The sequence below is a fragment of the Leuresthes tenuis genome, unplaced genomic scaffold (assembly GCF_036924035.1).
Source record: "Leuresthes tenuis unplaced genomic scaffold, fLeuTen1.0.hap1 SCAF_4, whole genome shotgun sequence".
Taxonomy (NCBI): Eukaryota; Metazoa; Chordata; class Actinopteri; order Atheriniformes; family Atherinopsidae; genus Leuresthes; species Leuresthes tenuis.
Window position 1 is genome coordinate 24902625 of NW_027325358.1, and position 13980 is coordinate 24916604.

The window sequence follows — 13980 nt, forward strand, 5'->3', positions numbered from 1 at the left end:
AGGTCTAACTGCAGAAAAGGCAAGGATAGGTAGGTATTACCAGAATAACATTACCAGTCAAGTATTGTTGTATTAGTTTGGTGTGTGGTCTGAGTTCTCAGGCTTTTTACTACATGTTCTCTCATAGCATAATAAGCAACAGCTGAGGGCTATTGAGTACTACAGATCTCAGAAGAGATGGTTTTGATTTCAAAAGAGATCTATAGGTGGAGAGGGGTGGAGTGGACTTGAGTGGGCCCCTTTCCCTCAAATTATCCACTTACATAGAGGTGTATATTAATGGATGAAATGTGAAAATGCTGTTGTGCTGTCTATGTTTTATTTTGACCCAAAGAAATTCAAAGACACTTCATTTTTAGACTCCAGGAAACTGTCAGCTTGTGAAAAAATGACACAATCTGTCTCCTTTGCTGCCATGTAATGTATCAGTCTGGGTTATTTTTCTGTGAAATTACATTTTTGTTGCATTTTGATTATCTTTTTAATATAAAAAAAAAAATAGAATGTTTACATAGCTAATCATGCTGTGTCTGATCTAATGGGCCACCCGGCTCTTAGCACAGGCCATGCTTATTGCTCACCTTGACTACAGTGACGCTCTTCTAAATATTTATATATAGTCCAGAATGGAGCAGCTTGTCTGGTGTTACATCACCAAAAGGGGCACATGTTGCACAACTACACATTGAACCCCACTGGCCACCCATGGTTGCCTAAATTAAAGTCAAGTCCCAAACTCTGCTTACATAATGGCTAGAGTGTGATTTAGATAGCTGCTTGTGCATCCAGCTAGCTAATCTCAGCCATACAGGCTTATACATCTTCTCAACAACTGTGTTCCTCATAGGAAAGTCATCCCAAGGCACAAAGTATTCTCAATCCTGACTGTTCTATTTGGGGTTCCACAGTGCTGGAACAAGCTACCACATGCTATCAGAGATGTGGCTTCTTGCTCTGCCTTCAGGAATCTCTTGAAGACGTATCTCTTCCAGAAACACCTCCTAACACATCAAGTCTGCTCTTACTTTTAATGCTTTACGCATATGCCAGGGTTGCTTACCGTTCACAGGCTTGCATGCTGTTCCTCACCTGTCGGTTGCTTTGGATAACAGCATCTAATAAATGGCCGAAAGTAGCTAAACGTAATACTGGCTTTAATTAAAAGGTAAAGTTAAAACCCTTCCTTTTGTATTTTTTCCACTATATTTCCACTATTTTTTCTTTAATAATGGGCAGGGTTTTATCAATAGCAAATGGGAATAATTGTGCACATTGGTGTTTCTGGACTGAGTATTACTATTAATAACTAATTAAAGTCACCATATTTTAAGTGTATTGAAATGCCAGGATTTTGGTTTTAAGCTACACTTTCAGACAACTCAACATAACTTATATTATTTAAAAAACAATTTAACAAACATCAAGATCAATGTTAAATATATTAATCCACGTTGCTTGTAAAAAGTATATAACTATGTTTTTCATGATTACATTGTTTTTTCTAGTGAATGCAGTTCACTGACATAAAAAAAAAAAACACAACACATAAGATACATATAAAAGACGGTGTGTAGTCCTGTTCCAAATCATGGCCATGGCGATAAATTCGTGGTATTTCCACAGAAGCCTCAAAGTGACTCATAACTGTTGGTGTGGTTTTCTGTCAAACTGCGAGTCACGCCCATAAAGTCAACCCAGCCCAATACAGAACCGTCCCACTGCGTCTGGAAAAAAATGGCGACGAGTCTGCTGCGGCTCCCTCTGCGACTTTCAACCAGGAATACGGGCATAATGAGCCGTAACCCTGGCTTGAAAACATCTGCCATATCAAGGACAACTCAAAGCAGAAACGTGGTGTCCACACCGTCCGGAGCAATCCTTCCAAAACCAGATAAAGTGAGTGCTTTTCTTTCTTGGTTATAGAGAGAAACCGGACAAGAAGCATTGGGCGGTACTTACTCTAATGGACACCAGTATTGGCGAATAGAACGGCAGTATATGCAGTAGCGTTGTCATGTCAGCCAATCAACGGAGTGTTTCGCAAACCTAGAGGCACTTACAGGAAGTAATTACCCCTCATTTTGTAAATATGAGTACATTTATTGATTTATAAGAGAAGGCGATGTGAACCTTGGGCCTTGAGTAAGTTATTTTGGGGTGGAGCAATATTTGAACAAAATATCATATTTTGGCAAACATTTATTTTTATTTTTTTTTCAGGCAGCATATATCTAAACGAATCGGGCTAACGATGGACATATGCTCATGTCACTGCAAAGCAAGTAAATTTTAAAACAATAAAGCGATATTAGGCTAATAACATTCCTCAAATTAAAGTCACAGTCACTACCTTATCACTGACACTTCCGTTTAACAGAAACAGAAGGGTAAAAGAGCACTTGGGTCAAAAGTAAAGACCATAGACTGTTTAGAATATGTTATCCAGGACACTTTGAAAGAGCACAGGCTGGGTAACCTCTCTGCATATTTGTGTTGTGTGTACAACTTTTAGATATTCTTCTGTCTGGTGCAACACTATTGGCAGAAGTATTTGCACATAATCAGAACTCTAGACCAAAACACTTTACTGCAAACTGAAGTGGAGCCACTTGTTTAGCCATAACTTCACATGACGGTTGATTTTTGCAGACTGCTTTTGGTCTCATCCGCATGACAGCAGTGGTGGTGCCTTTCCTCTACGTGGGAACTTTGATAAGCAAGAACTTTGCCGCTCTCTTGGAGGAGCACGACATCTTTGTTCCTGAAGACGATGATGACGATGATTGAGCTGAGCTCGCAGCATAATAAAAGCTAAAGGTATTGTGTCCTTTAGCCACACCTTAAATACTGTTGAGACATTATTGGTTGGCCCTTTCATACGCAATCTTTTTCTGTGTAAAGGGTGTGTTCAGGCACACTTGCATGTAACATCAGGTCTTAACGCGTTAAAGGGTGTAGTCTGTAGCAGGTCTGCTGTGACGAAAGCTGCTAACAGATGGCTTTTACAAACTTCTATCCACAGGATCCTTTGCAATATCCACCGCAAGAATACCAGCAGGCTCAAGGAAGTTGAGGAAGATGGGGAAGATGGGGCACTTTGACTTCCTAAAGCATCCTCTACCTCCACCCATCTCCTTCCTCTCCTCTGATATTTATCCTGTTTTTCAGAATCTCATATCATGTGAGGCTATCAGAACTACGACCGATGCCTTCACTCTTGTTTGCATGTTTGTATGTGTGTCAGCTCAATAAACAGAATCTATTACACATGGAAAACAGTTGTTTTTTTTCAATTTTATTTTATTTTATTTCAACAGTCATGACATCATGTTATTGTGATATAATTGTATTTAGTAAATGCCCTGTATTGGCTGGCTGGCTTTATTCCTCTTAGTAGATTTTAAGCGTTGCACTCGTTAGGTTTGTCTCGCTCCTTCCTGAAGTGCAGCATTGGTCAGTCTCAAGTGTTCGTTGAGGGAGCCCAACTCCAGCTGGCTCCGACCCCTCGTGTCACTCAGCTCTACGTAGGCCTCCTTATAACGCTCGTAAGCTTCTTCTTTCTCCTGAAGCAAAGATAAACAGGAAATCACGGACAAGCATAAACGTTTGAAGTTGTACTTATTTTTATCGTCTGCATGATGCAAAGTCGACAAATAAGACAGACGTACCTTGGTAAGAGATTGCACTTTGTCATGGAGACAGCTGATTTCTTTTTTAAGATACTGAACCTCATTTTCCTTTGCCCTTAACAGCGTCTGTAAGACACAATTTTTCATCTCTAGTTTCAAAAAGATGCAGACTGCGACCGACTTCTTATTTTTCCAAGATCAGTTCATTTGCCCGTCATGTCATAGAATTCCTTTGCCTCGTTGCATGTTTGCCAGTGTTAAAATTACATTGTTTTGGACCATGAGATATTTAGAAAAACTAGAAGGGCAATCTCTGCATCTCCTGCCATAGCCACTTTTAAAGTAAAACAAATTTGGATGGATTCTTCACCCTTGCTCCTCCTCATCACCAGGTTTAGTCAAATTTGATCACTTTTGTGTAACCTTACCGACAGATACAGAAACATCAGAAGAGAGAATACAAATGAAAAAAAAAAATGAAACTCAAACAAAATACTTTAGAAGCCAAGTTAACTTTTGCAAATGGGTTTGTTGGACCAAAAGTCCTAAAACCAATAATGTCAGACTTAGAAGCTGCAAATTCCCTCGTTTGAGAATGTCGAGTGAGAATAAAAACAATTGTTTAATAAAAAAGTGCCAGTTAACTTTCTTTTGGTCACCTTGTCTCAATTAACTAACAAATTCTTTCAGCTTACTTTTATTGGAAAGTTAAAGACTTCAGAATATAAATGCCCCCAATAGATGTGTGCAAGAGGAGAAACATGCGCTGTAATTTCCCCAGTAGGTGGCAGCATATGCTTCAACATGAAGCCTCTGGCCATGGACGCTTCATGCAAATAAGGCCATAAGAGAAAAACAGGAAGCAGGTGAATATGCTGCCTCAGGGAGACATTACTGGGAACACAGGACAAAATGGTTAAACTGCTTTGTCCCATTTGTTTTACATAAGAGTCCCACAGCGTAAAGTTAATATTACAAGTGGGATAAAGCCTGGCTGTGATGCGGTGAGAGGTTGGGGCGTCATTGTGCTTTGCACCTACTTTTCTCTTTTTTTTTTCAGTACCTCTAAATCTGAACTCGTGCACTCAGTGGTTCCAAGGGATAGCACATCTGACCTCTGGCCTGTGATGAAATAACGCATTCGACTTATCTCTTCAGCCAGTTTGTTCTTAAGCTCCTAAAAATAAAGCAGAAAAAAACAGATTTTTAGCTCTCATTATGTTACAAAGAAACATTTTGACCTTAGATATAAATGTCCTTCAAGCTGTGACCTTGCAGTTTAATATCGAAACAGAATCTATCAAGATATGTTCAGAAACCTGGTTCTCTCTTTGGAGCTGCTCCAGCTCTCGCTGCTTGCGGTCCAGCTCGGTCTCTCGGCTCTTGCCGCTCTTCTCGGTGCAGTTCAGCTCCAGGCACTTCTGAGTGTAGCGTTCTGACAGCACATCTAGCTCGCTGCGTAAAGCATCTGCCTGAGGCCTGACGCAAACAAACACACAAGTTCTGGAGTGAACTGCACTCATGCATGTGATCATTGTAGAGTGGAGAACATCTCGAGCCTGCAGCAAGAGCCTGTGAGGAAATGCCTGCCATCAGCATGATAACAGGGCCTATAATAAACTTACATGTGGCCTTTGAATGAAGAATCCATGCATGCTGCTACCTCACGCATACCCCTGGCCTTCTCCATCTCCCTCTCCAGCTCCTCCCTGTGAGCTGCTTTAAGTGCTTCCATAGCTTCAATGAACATATAGTTTATTAGTTAACACCATTCCAAAAGGTTTGATAGTGCAACCCCAATTCCGAAAAATACGACACATGTAAAATGTAAATAAAGACAGAATACAATAATCTCATAAACCGATATCTTATTCTCAATAGAACATAAAACAAAATTCAATTGTTGAGGGTGAGACATTTTACTGTTTCATTAAAGATATTAGCTCATGTTGAATATGGGGACGTGAACACATTTCAACTTTAAAACAAACAAAAAAGCAACAAAAGGCTGGAAAAATAAGTGGTACTAATAATAAACAGCTGAAGGGGGATGTTGGCAACAGCTCAGTCACATGACTGGATATAGAAAGAGAACTATAGAGAGGCAGGGTCTCGCAGACGTAAAGATGAGCAGAGGGTCGGCAATCTGCAGGAAACTACATCTGCAAATTGTTGAAGGCTTTGAATATTCCATAATCTACGCTACGTTACACAGAATATTCCCATAATCTCCAGATTTGGCCCCAAATCCTGAAAATCAATCTTTGACGCTCGTGATCTTCATGCTCTCAGGCACGATTCTGTCATGGAAATCACTGCATGGGCTCAGAAGCACTCACAGAAATCATTATCTGTGAACACAGTACACCAGGCCATCCACAAATGCAGGTTAAAGCTCTGTCGAGTGATATGCTGCTATCTTCTCTGGGCTAAAGGTAATTGAAGTTAACCGAGACAAAGGGGAAAAATGTTCTGCGGTTACCCAAATTGAAATTTCTTTTGGAAATCATCGCATCCTCCAGACTGAAGAGAAGATCGACCATCCGGCTTGTCATCACCGCTCAGAACAAAATCTTGCGTCTCTATGGAACTGCTAACTTGCACATCTAGAAAGGCACCATTAGAGCTGAGAGAAATGCACAGGTTTTGAAGCATCCAGACAGCGTGTTTTTCAGGCAAGGTCTTGCATGTTTCAGCAAGGCAGACCTAAACCGCATACTGCATCTATTACAACAGCTTGGCTTCAAAGTAGAACAGACCAAGTGGTGTACTGACCTGACTGCAGTTCAGCAACTGAAAACATTTGGTGCTTCATGAAAAGCAAAAAGACCCAGGACTGTTGAGCATCTAGGATCCTATATCAGACGAAATATCAGACAACTCAAATCCAAGATGAGCCAATATTTTTCAGGATAGTAAAATGTCTTACTTTCAACATTTGACATGTTTTCCATGCTCTGTTGAGGATAAAAAATGTTTGCAGATTGTGTTAAGTTACCTTTTGCACAGACTCACTTTTTTGGGGGGTTATACTTCTCTGCTTACCTTTAGCTGCTGATTGGCTCTCATCCTGCAGCATCCGGTCTCTCTCCTCCACCAGCTCCTTTATCTCCCTGGCATGTTTGTCCTGCAGCTCCTGCAGTGCTCTCCTATGGGCTATTTCCATGGCTTCGAGCCTGGCTCTACAGGGTGCCTCTGGGCCACATGGGCTGTCCACCTCGATTCCCATTGCTGCACGCTCCTTCTTGATGCTCTCTACTTGCTTTCTAAGAGAGACAGCCTGGAAGATAGTTTTGCACAGACAATATGAGGAGGAAATGTTGGGAAGACATCACATGTGAACATTCACATATTGCAGAAAGAAAACATAACAATGTAGGCTTTTTAAACTTTTTTTAATTACTCTGGCCCTCCACTTTGCAGAGGTAAGGGGCGCCATTTCATCTAGACCCCCCCCCCACAATCCTGGTTAAATTATTTGATGACTACTATTCTTTGAAAGAAAGTGACCACCTTACCTCTACAAAATGGAAGGGCAGGGCCAAGGGGCAGAGCCAATAGGGGAAACTGGGATTTGGTCTGACTTACCTCATTTTGAAGAGTGTCCGCTGTAATAGTTTGGAAGATTTGGGCACTGTTTAATGAATCGAGGGCCTCCTTTGAGTCTGACACACAAGTCTGTAAACCAATGCCAGACTGTTCAGCATCTCCAGGACTTGAGTTATAAGTTTGTGAACTAACTAGAGACTCTGATGCCTGTGGAGTCCCTGACTGATAACCCTGGGCTCCAATAAGAGTCTGAGCACTTAAGTCCCTAAAAGATAAAGTCTCAAATTCTGTCCACTTCTTGTTGACCTCCGAGTCCAGAGCTTCAATAACAGGGACAGGTACACTCCCCTTTTTCAGCTCCATGGATTCCCATCTGCTGCCCATCTCACTGAGAGGGACCCCCTCCTCAAACCACTTGTTCCTCTCCTCCAGTCGCTTTGCTTGCTCACGGTCCCAGCCCTCCCCTTCTTCTCTCTGACTGACCGGAGGCAGGTCTGCACCAAGGTCTCCGTCTACACTTTGGTGGCGGTGGCCTTCCTGGTTAGAGTTTGCAACTGTGGTGGTGTAGCTGGAAGTGGCAGGTTCATAGCCGGAGCCCTTGCAGGTGAAATGAGCAGGCGGTTGGCATGGCGACGGTCTCCGGGAGAGGAGGTTCTCTTTCTCGCTGCTGTATTCTGATTGGCTAAAGTGAGAATGGGGAATATATAGAGGAGAGTAGGATTACACATCTGAAGAAAGACAAGAAAGGGGGCTCGCTGAAGGCAGACCACCAAATCAGAGAAGTGTTCAGGTCTGGTGAGCACTTGCTTGTGGTATTAGATAAATGATTTTTGTAAACATTGTAACCTACAAGCTATAAGTTGTGTCTCCCATGAGAAATATTATTACATCATTTAATACATTTGAATTCTTAGTTTGATTAAGAGGAGCGATACATTTCCTGTCTACATCATACACCTGGTGTTAATTTTCAAGTCATTTTCAAAGGTTCAGTCACAGCCCAGGCCTTCCTGGACCTTAAGTCCCATTACTTTTTTGGACCTTATTTGGACCTTGCTTCATTTCCATGTCTTCATCAGCCTGTCTTTTTTTTATATCTCGTAACTTTTTCTTTTCAACCTTCAATCGACCATCTTTTGCCTTTAAACAAGCAATAGTGACACTCAAAACACAAAACATATGGCTATACTGTCAGAGTGTCCATCATATGCATTATAATTTTGTTTTTCAATAAATCTTAACAGATTTGCAGTTTGAAACTAACTGACTGACTTCGATATAAATATGAACCCAATATGTCCCAACCAACAAGTTTTTCAACTGCAATGGTCATACTTTTTGAACAACAATAGTGATATGATAATAGTAAACAGTATCCCAGCAGTATTAAGTGCTTAAGTGATGTATTACAAGTAGGGATGCACAAATACATCAGCCTAATATTCAGCTTGTTCACTGCAATTTACATATCGGTAATTAGGTTAACATCAACTGAAGGCTGAGGCAAATATCTATCTGGTGAGTCCTAGTTTTGTTGTCTTAACTGAAACTGACAACATTTATTTACATAAAATTTTGTTTTTGCCCCGCCTTTCGCCCGATGACTGCTGGGATCGGCTCCAGCCCACTCGTTACCCGATTAACGGACTGACGGTATAGAAAATGGATGGATAAATGAATTGGAAACGGTTTTCTTCATTGATTTATTTGTTGATGTTTTGTTTTTTTTTACAAATAACCTTTGATCTTAAAGTTATATTAAAAGATTTTTTTGAAATACATTTTTATTCACTTCAAACACAGTATCACAGATATTCACAGATAGTGTGATGAAATACTTTAAAACTGTTCAGTCAATATTTATAATGCAGATCTCATCGGCTTCCCTGGCATTAAAAGGTATCAGCCCAGAATTTTACAACTGGTGCATCCCTAATTGCACCAGTTGTAGAATTTTACTTTTACAATACTTCAAATTAGAGGGCATACTTAATGCTTAGATTTTACATACAGTGTAAGTCTATCCTCATGGAGTACTTAAGGTACTTTTCTGAGGATAATACTTGCATGCTTTTCTTTGGGTAACATTTCAAATTTAAGAACTACATCTGAGTATCTCTGCTGGGTGCCATTTGCTAACACTTATGTAAAAGATTCAAATATTTCTATCCATAACTGTCTCTATGTATAAAGCCAAACTCACAGTTTGTTGTTCTGGATTGCCTGCTTGAGTAACTTTACCCAGTTCCGCCGAATTCTGGATGTTATTGCAGATAGAGTAAGTGCTGCTGTTTCTGTCTGGAAGATATCAAGAGACGCACAATGAAGTTAAACAGGAACTAGTTATAACAAGTACGGTCTGTCTACGAACACAGGAAGAAGGTGGTTTGACTCACTGCCCATCTGTCTGGTGGTATTCTGCAAAACATGAGCAAAAGAGGATATATATATATATGCATACTTGTATTTGAAGGCCATAGTTCTTCTCGATGTCGCAGTCTGACACACGCACACAGGATGTCAAATCAATCTCTCCGTCCAAATCATCTGACTGCAGCAAGGCGAGAAGAACTCAATTTTAGTCCAAAAAGGCTGCAACTCAAACAAATGTTCCTCAAATGCAAATTGTAGAAAACTAATGAAATCGCATGGTGGTAACAAAAGCAAGGAATAAAAAAAAGAAAAACGATTTACTGTATATGGCAGTGAAAAGAGATAAGAAATAGCTTTTGATTCTTTAACACATCGGGTCGTACCTCCCCGGCCTCTGAGTCTCTGTAGTACCTCAGCGAAGTGTCACCAAGAACAAACCAGTGCTTCTTCCACTGAGGAAAATACAGCAAACATTGTAGTGACTTGGTAATCGAGTCATGTTGTCGGTGAGCAATTTGACATACTGTATAAAAAATATTTAGCAGTCTGCTGGCTTGCAGAGGCATATATTTTAATTGAAATCTACCATCTATGTTTTCATATTGAGAGTGATGACACAACACTGATCTGCATGGGGATTAAACTCTATCACTAAGCCTTCACCACATGATGAAATAAGAAAAATGATTTACATGCATTTATACACGAATTGCATGCATAGGTTTTTTTCACATTAGAATAAAATGCGTGTTTTTGTTTGAGGAGTGAACGTCACGTGGATCGTCTGATCACAACCATTTCAGATCAGATAAATCCTGTGGAATGTCATTCTTTACAGGTTAACCAAAAGGCTTGGGAGTGCAGTGAAATATTAACAGGTTTTCTCTGTTTTAATGATGAGAACTTTTCTTAAATGCAACAAAAAATTTAAATCTAATTTGTTTAATAGCTTTGTTTAACTGACATAAGTTAATTAAATTACTTTTAGTGCCTTCAATGACCAACTTGATTATATTTGGAAAATTTGTACAAATCTATACTTTGATGTTTACAACGCATTAAAAAAAAATTGGGAGTGAGGCAAAGAAAGATAGACAAGCTTACAGAATGTAAAAGTAAGAGTATAAATCAGCAAATAACTGGTGACAGATGAGGGTGTCAGGATGAGGTATAAAAGGGGCATCCACCAAAAGCTTTGGTTTTTCCAAGCAAAGATGGGTCTGCCTAACCATTTTATGCCAAATTCCATCAGAGAATCATCAATCAGTTAATATCGTTTATATCGATTATGTAAAAATGAAAATACTGTTGGATCTGACCTTTGAGCTCCCAGGCGACACTGCTTGATAAACCATCATGTAACCATGTTCAGTGTGGCCACATAAGCCCAGAAATACAGGAAAACCCTTGTCACATCCTGAAATAATATCATATTACTGAGGAAGGAAGACATATATCAGCTCTGTGCAGAAACGCAGCAGAGTTCTCTGGGCATGAGCTCCTCTCAGGAATGACATGGATGACTTGCATATGCATGAGGGGACAGCTGATGCAGAGGTCTATGGTGGAATGTTGATGTTATAGGCCAGGGTGAAGGGTTATTTAGAGGAAAATCAGACAAAAACATCCACAGACTGCTGAGCAGTGGAAATCTTGTATTCAGAAAGAAAGGACACAGATTCATCAGATTCCAACATTTAGTTACCTCACCCTCCAAATGATCAAAATGTGATCAGTGTGGTGATAGAACACAACGGTAAAAATACCTCTAAACCAGCTTTTTGAGTTAGTTAACCGTATGAAATTCTAGATACAATAAAATTACAATGAGCTTGGTCAGTGAAGACACTGAAAATAACTTCCTTCATATCCGTGTCGGGTCCATAAATGCTCAAACTAATGCTCGAACTACAATTTTTGAAAACCTTCCAACTTTTCCAGAAATGGGATTTGAAAAATATAGCCTGAAATCAGACTATATTTAGCCAAAAAAATCCAGACGTTCATCAGAGCTTAAGCATGTTTACATGGCATCTTGTGCCCTTTGGGTTTGGTCTGTCTGTCAGAGTCTGAAACTGTGGTTACAACAGGAATTAGCAATAAAAAATGACAGTAACCTCTTTTTCAAAATATCTTAGAAAAAACACTCAGCAACAGCCATTTACCTTGCCTCGTTCATCCAGTTTAGACATCCACCCCTTCCAAGTAACACCATCTACATTTAAAGTAATAAAGCCAAGTAGTTTGAAAGCGTTCTTCTGTGGTTTGTGTCTCACATTTGATTGTGAAACTAAAGGAAGCGGAAACTGTCAGCAGCAGACAAACGTGTCTCCCTTTTTTCAAGAAAACAACATCTTTCAGAAGCATGCATGGAAAGATGGACAAAAGAGTTGTGTATGAAGCATGGGAAACATCTTGCAGTGGGAACATATAACAGGAAGAAGTGTAGTTCCTGCGAAACCGTGAACATCGCTGGAGGAGAAAGAGGAACCGGTGAAACATTATCAGAATCTCTTGAAAGCATGTTAGGGTAACATAAAATACTCACCAGATATGACGTTGGATCCGATATTAGTAATGTGGGATGGAGAAAGAAAAAGAAACATTGAGAGAAACGACCGACCATGACTTGAAGTCGAAAGAGGAAGTCACAAAAGTGTGATCACACACAATGTTTTTCATTATGGACAGAAAGGCTGAAAGGTTTTTGACCCACTTAAAGCTTTTCTGCATCGTCATGGCAGAATTTTGTTTTGTGTTCGTTGTCATCCACCAGTTTATATTGTACAGTAAGTCAGCAGTTTTCAACATGATAAAGAAGCACGGAAACTGCAAGATACCTGCTATCTTTGATGCTATTAATAAAGATAATAAATCATGTGCACATGCTGTCCTGAAACAGAGAGCAAAGTAATGGAGCTTCAGTGAGAGAATAGTCCAGGGAAAAGAGATGCAACAAGCTACATAAGAGTGAATGTACAGAAGACCCATTTTCTTTCAAACACTTGTGATTCACACAGATGCAGGAAGTAACAAGGGTGTGCTCACCTGTGTCTGCAGGTTCTCAGCAGGAGCTCGCCCCTTCTCCCTTAAAGATCTGTGTTTCCCACTTTGTTCATCTGAGGTCTTTAGTAGAATAAGAAGGATCTCTGTCATCGGTTTCAGCTTTTATGATTACTACAACTGCAGCTATTGCATCTTACCAGGGTATGAAGAGAAGCTGTTGACTGTCTTCGAGATAATCGTCCGTTCTCAGAGTCCCGACATTTCTCACGTCTGTCTCTCCCCCTCTCTCTGCCCCTCCCCCTCTCCTCTGACTCGAGTCTTGAGCTGTACATGTCTGTTTCATCATGATACCTTCAGAGACAGTCATTAGGTACAGTAGGTAAACATAGCTTTTTTTTTTTTGCTGAATTTTCATCTACCTCTGCAGAAACCCGAGGAGCTTAATTCCTTTTCTTTTTGCCATAACACAGAAAATGACTCATGGTCATATCAACCGACCCGGTTGATAGATGGTTGCAGATGTAGAGAAACTCCACCATCTTATACCACCAACCTGTATGTCCTGGGTCTGTGGTCCCTGCATGGACTGGGACTCTGGTTTCGCCATCTCAGTCCTTGAAACTCTTCTTCTGACTCCACCTGGATCTTCGGTATATCAGCCAGCATGATATAATCCTCCATGGTCATCCCCACCTTGGATACATTTTTAAAAATGTATTAAAATGTTACATGATTTCACAATCCAAATCCAAAATATAAATCGTAAGAGTAAAAGTAGCAGCTTTGCAAGTCCAGAGTGAGATTTGAAAGCTTTTTTCTCACAAAAAGAGGACATCCTTGTCTTATGACAGTGAGACATGAAATGTCAGTAGTAATTCAATAAATTTTTCATTCATTCTTTAATTATTCTGTTTTCTTTTTTGTTTTTTTAAATTAAATTATTTTTCAATAATATAAGAAATTTGCTTTGTGGAGCCACCGTTACAGGCCAGTTCATCTCAGATTAAACTACCCATGGAAAGGAGGTTAAAAAACCCAAAACAGAACCAATATCAAAGAACGTTTGTAATGAAAATGAAGTTAGAAAAAAAAGTTCTGGATGGATATTTAAAAGAAATATATGTATATGCCCCAAAAACAAACAAACAAAAACTTCATAATCTAGGAGGAGTATAATGAAGGAGGGGGTGATGATTTGGGCTTGTTTTGCAGCCACAGGACCTGAACTCCATGCAGTTATTAAGTTGTGAAGTCCTCTGTATATTAAAGGATTCTACTAAAGAGTCAAATGCGAGACTATCTGACCAATAGCTAAAGCTTGGCAGAAACTGGGTCATGTAATGGGACTATGATGTCAAACACAGCAGCAATCCTACAACAGAGTGGATGAAAAAAACAAAGAATCAAGGCGATACAGTGGTTC

At 39.9% G+C, this 13980-nt stretch overlaps 2 protein-coding genes across 2 annotated transcripts; one reads left to right on the forward strand and one right to left on the reverse strand.

Moving 5' to 3' along the window:
* Positions 1–1696: 1696 nt before the first annotated feature.
* Positions 1697–3276, forward strand: smdt1b (single-pass membrane protein with aspartate-rich tail 1b). The gene is made up of 3 exons (XM_072383377.1): positions 1697–1896; positions 2650–2817; positions 3023–3276. The coding sequence occupies exons 1-2, from the start codon at positions 1735–1737 to the stop codon at positions 2785–2787; spliced, it is 300 nt and encodes a 99-aa protein (XP_072239478.1). The 5' UTR covers positions 1697–1734; the 3' UTR covers positions 2788–2817; positions 3023–3276.
* Positions 3189–12856, reverse strand: triobpa (TRIO and F-actin binding protein a). The gene is made up of 13 exons (XM_072383376.1): positions 12755–12856; positions 12600–12677; positions 11717–11766; positions 9935–10003; positions 9640–9729; positions 9382–9476; positions 7218–7860; positions 6675–6909; positions 5255–5366; positions 4949–5108; positions 4693–4806; positions 3669–3755; positions 3189–3563 (listed from the first exon to the last, which is right to left on the reverse strand). Exons 3-13 carry the CDS (start codon positions 11741–11743, stop codon positions 3417–3419), a joined length of 1779 nt encoding a protein of 592 aa, XP_072239477.1. The 5' UTR covers positions 11744–11766; positions 12600–12677; positions 12755–12856; the 3' UTR covers positions 3189–3416.
* Positions 12857–13980: the final 1124 nt, after the last annotated feature.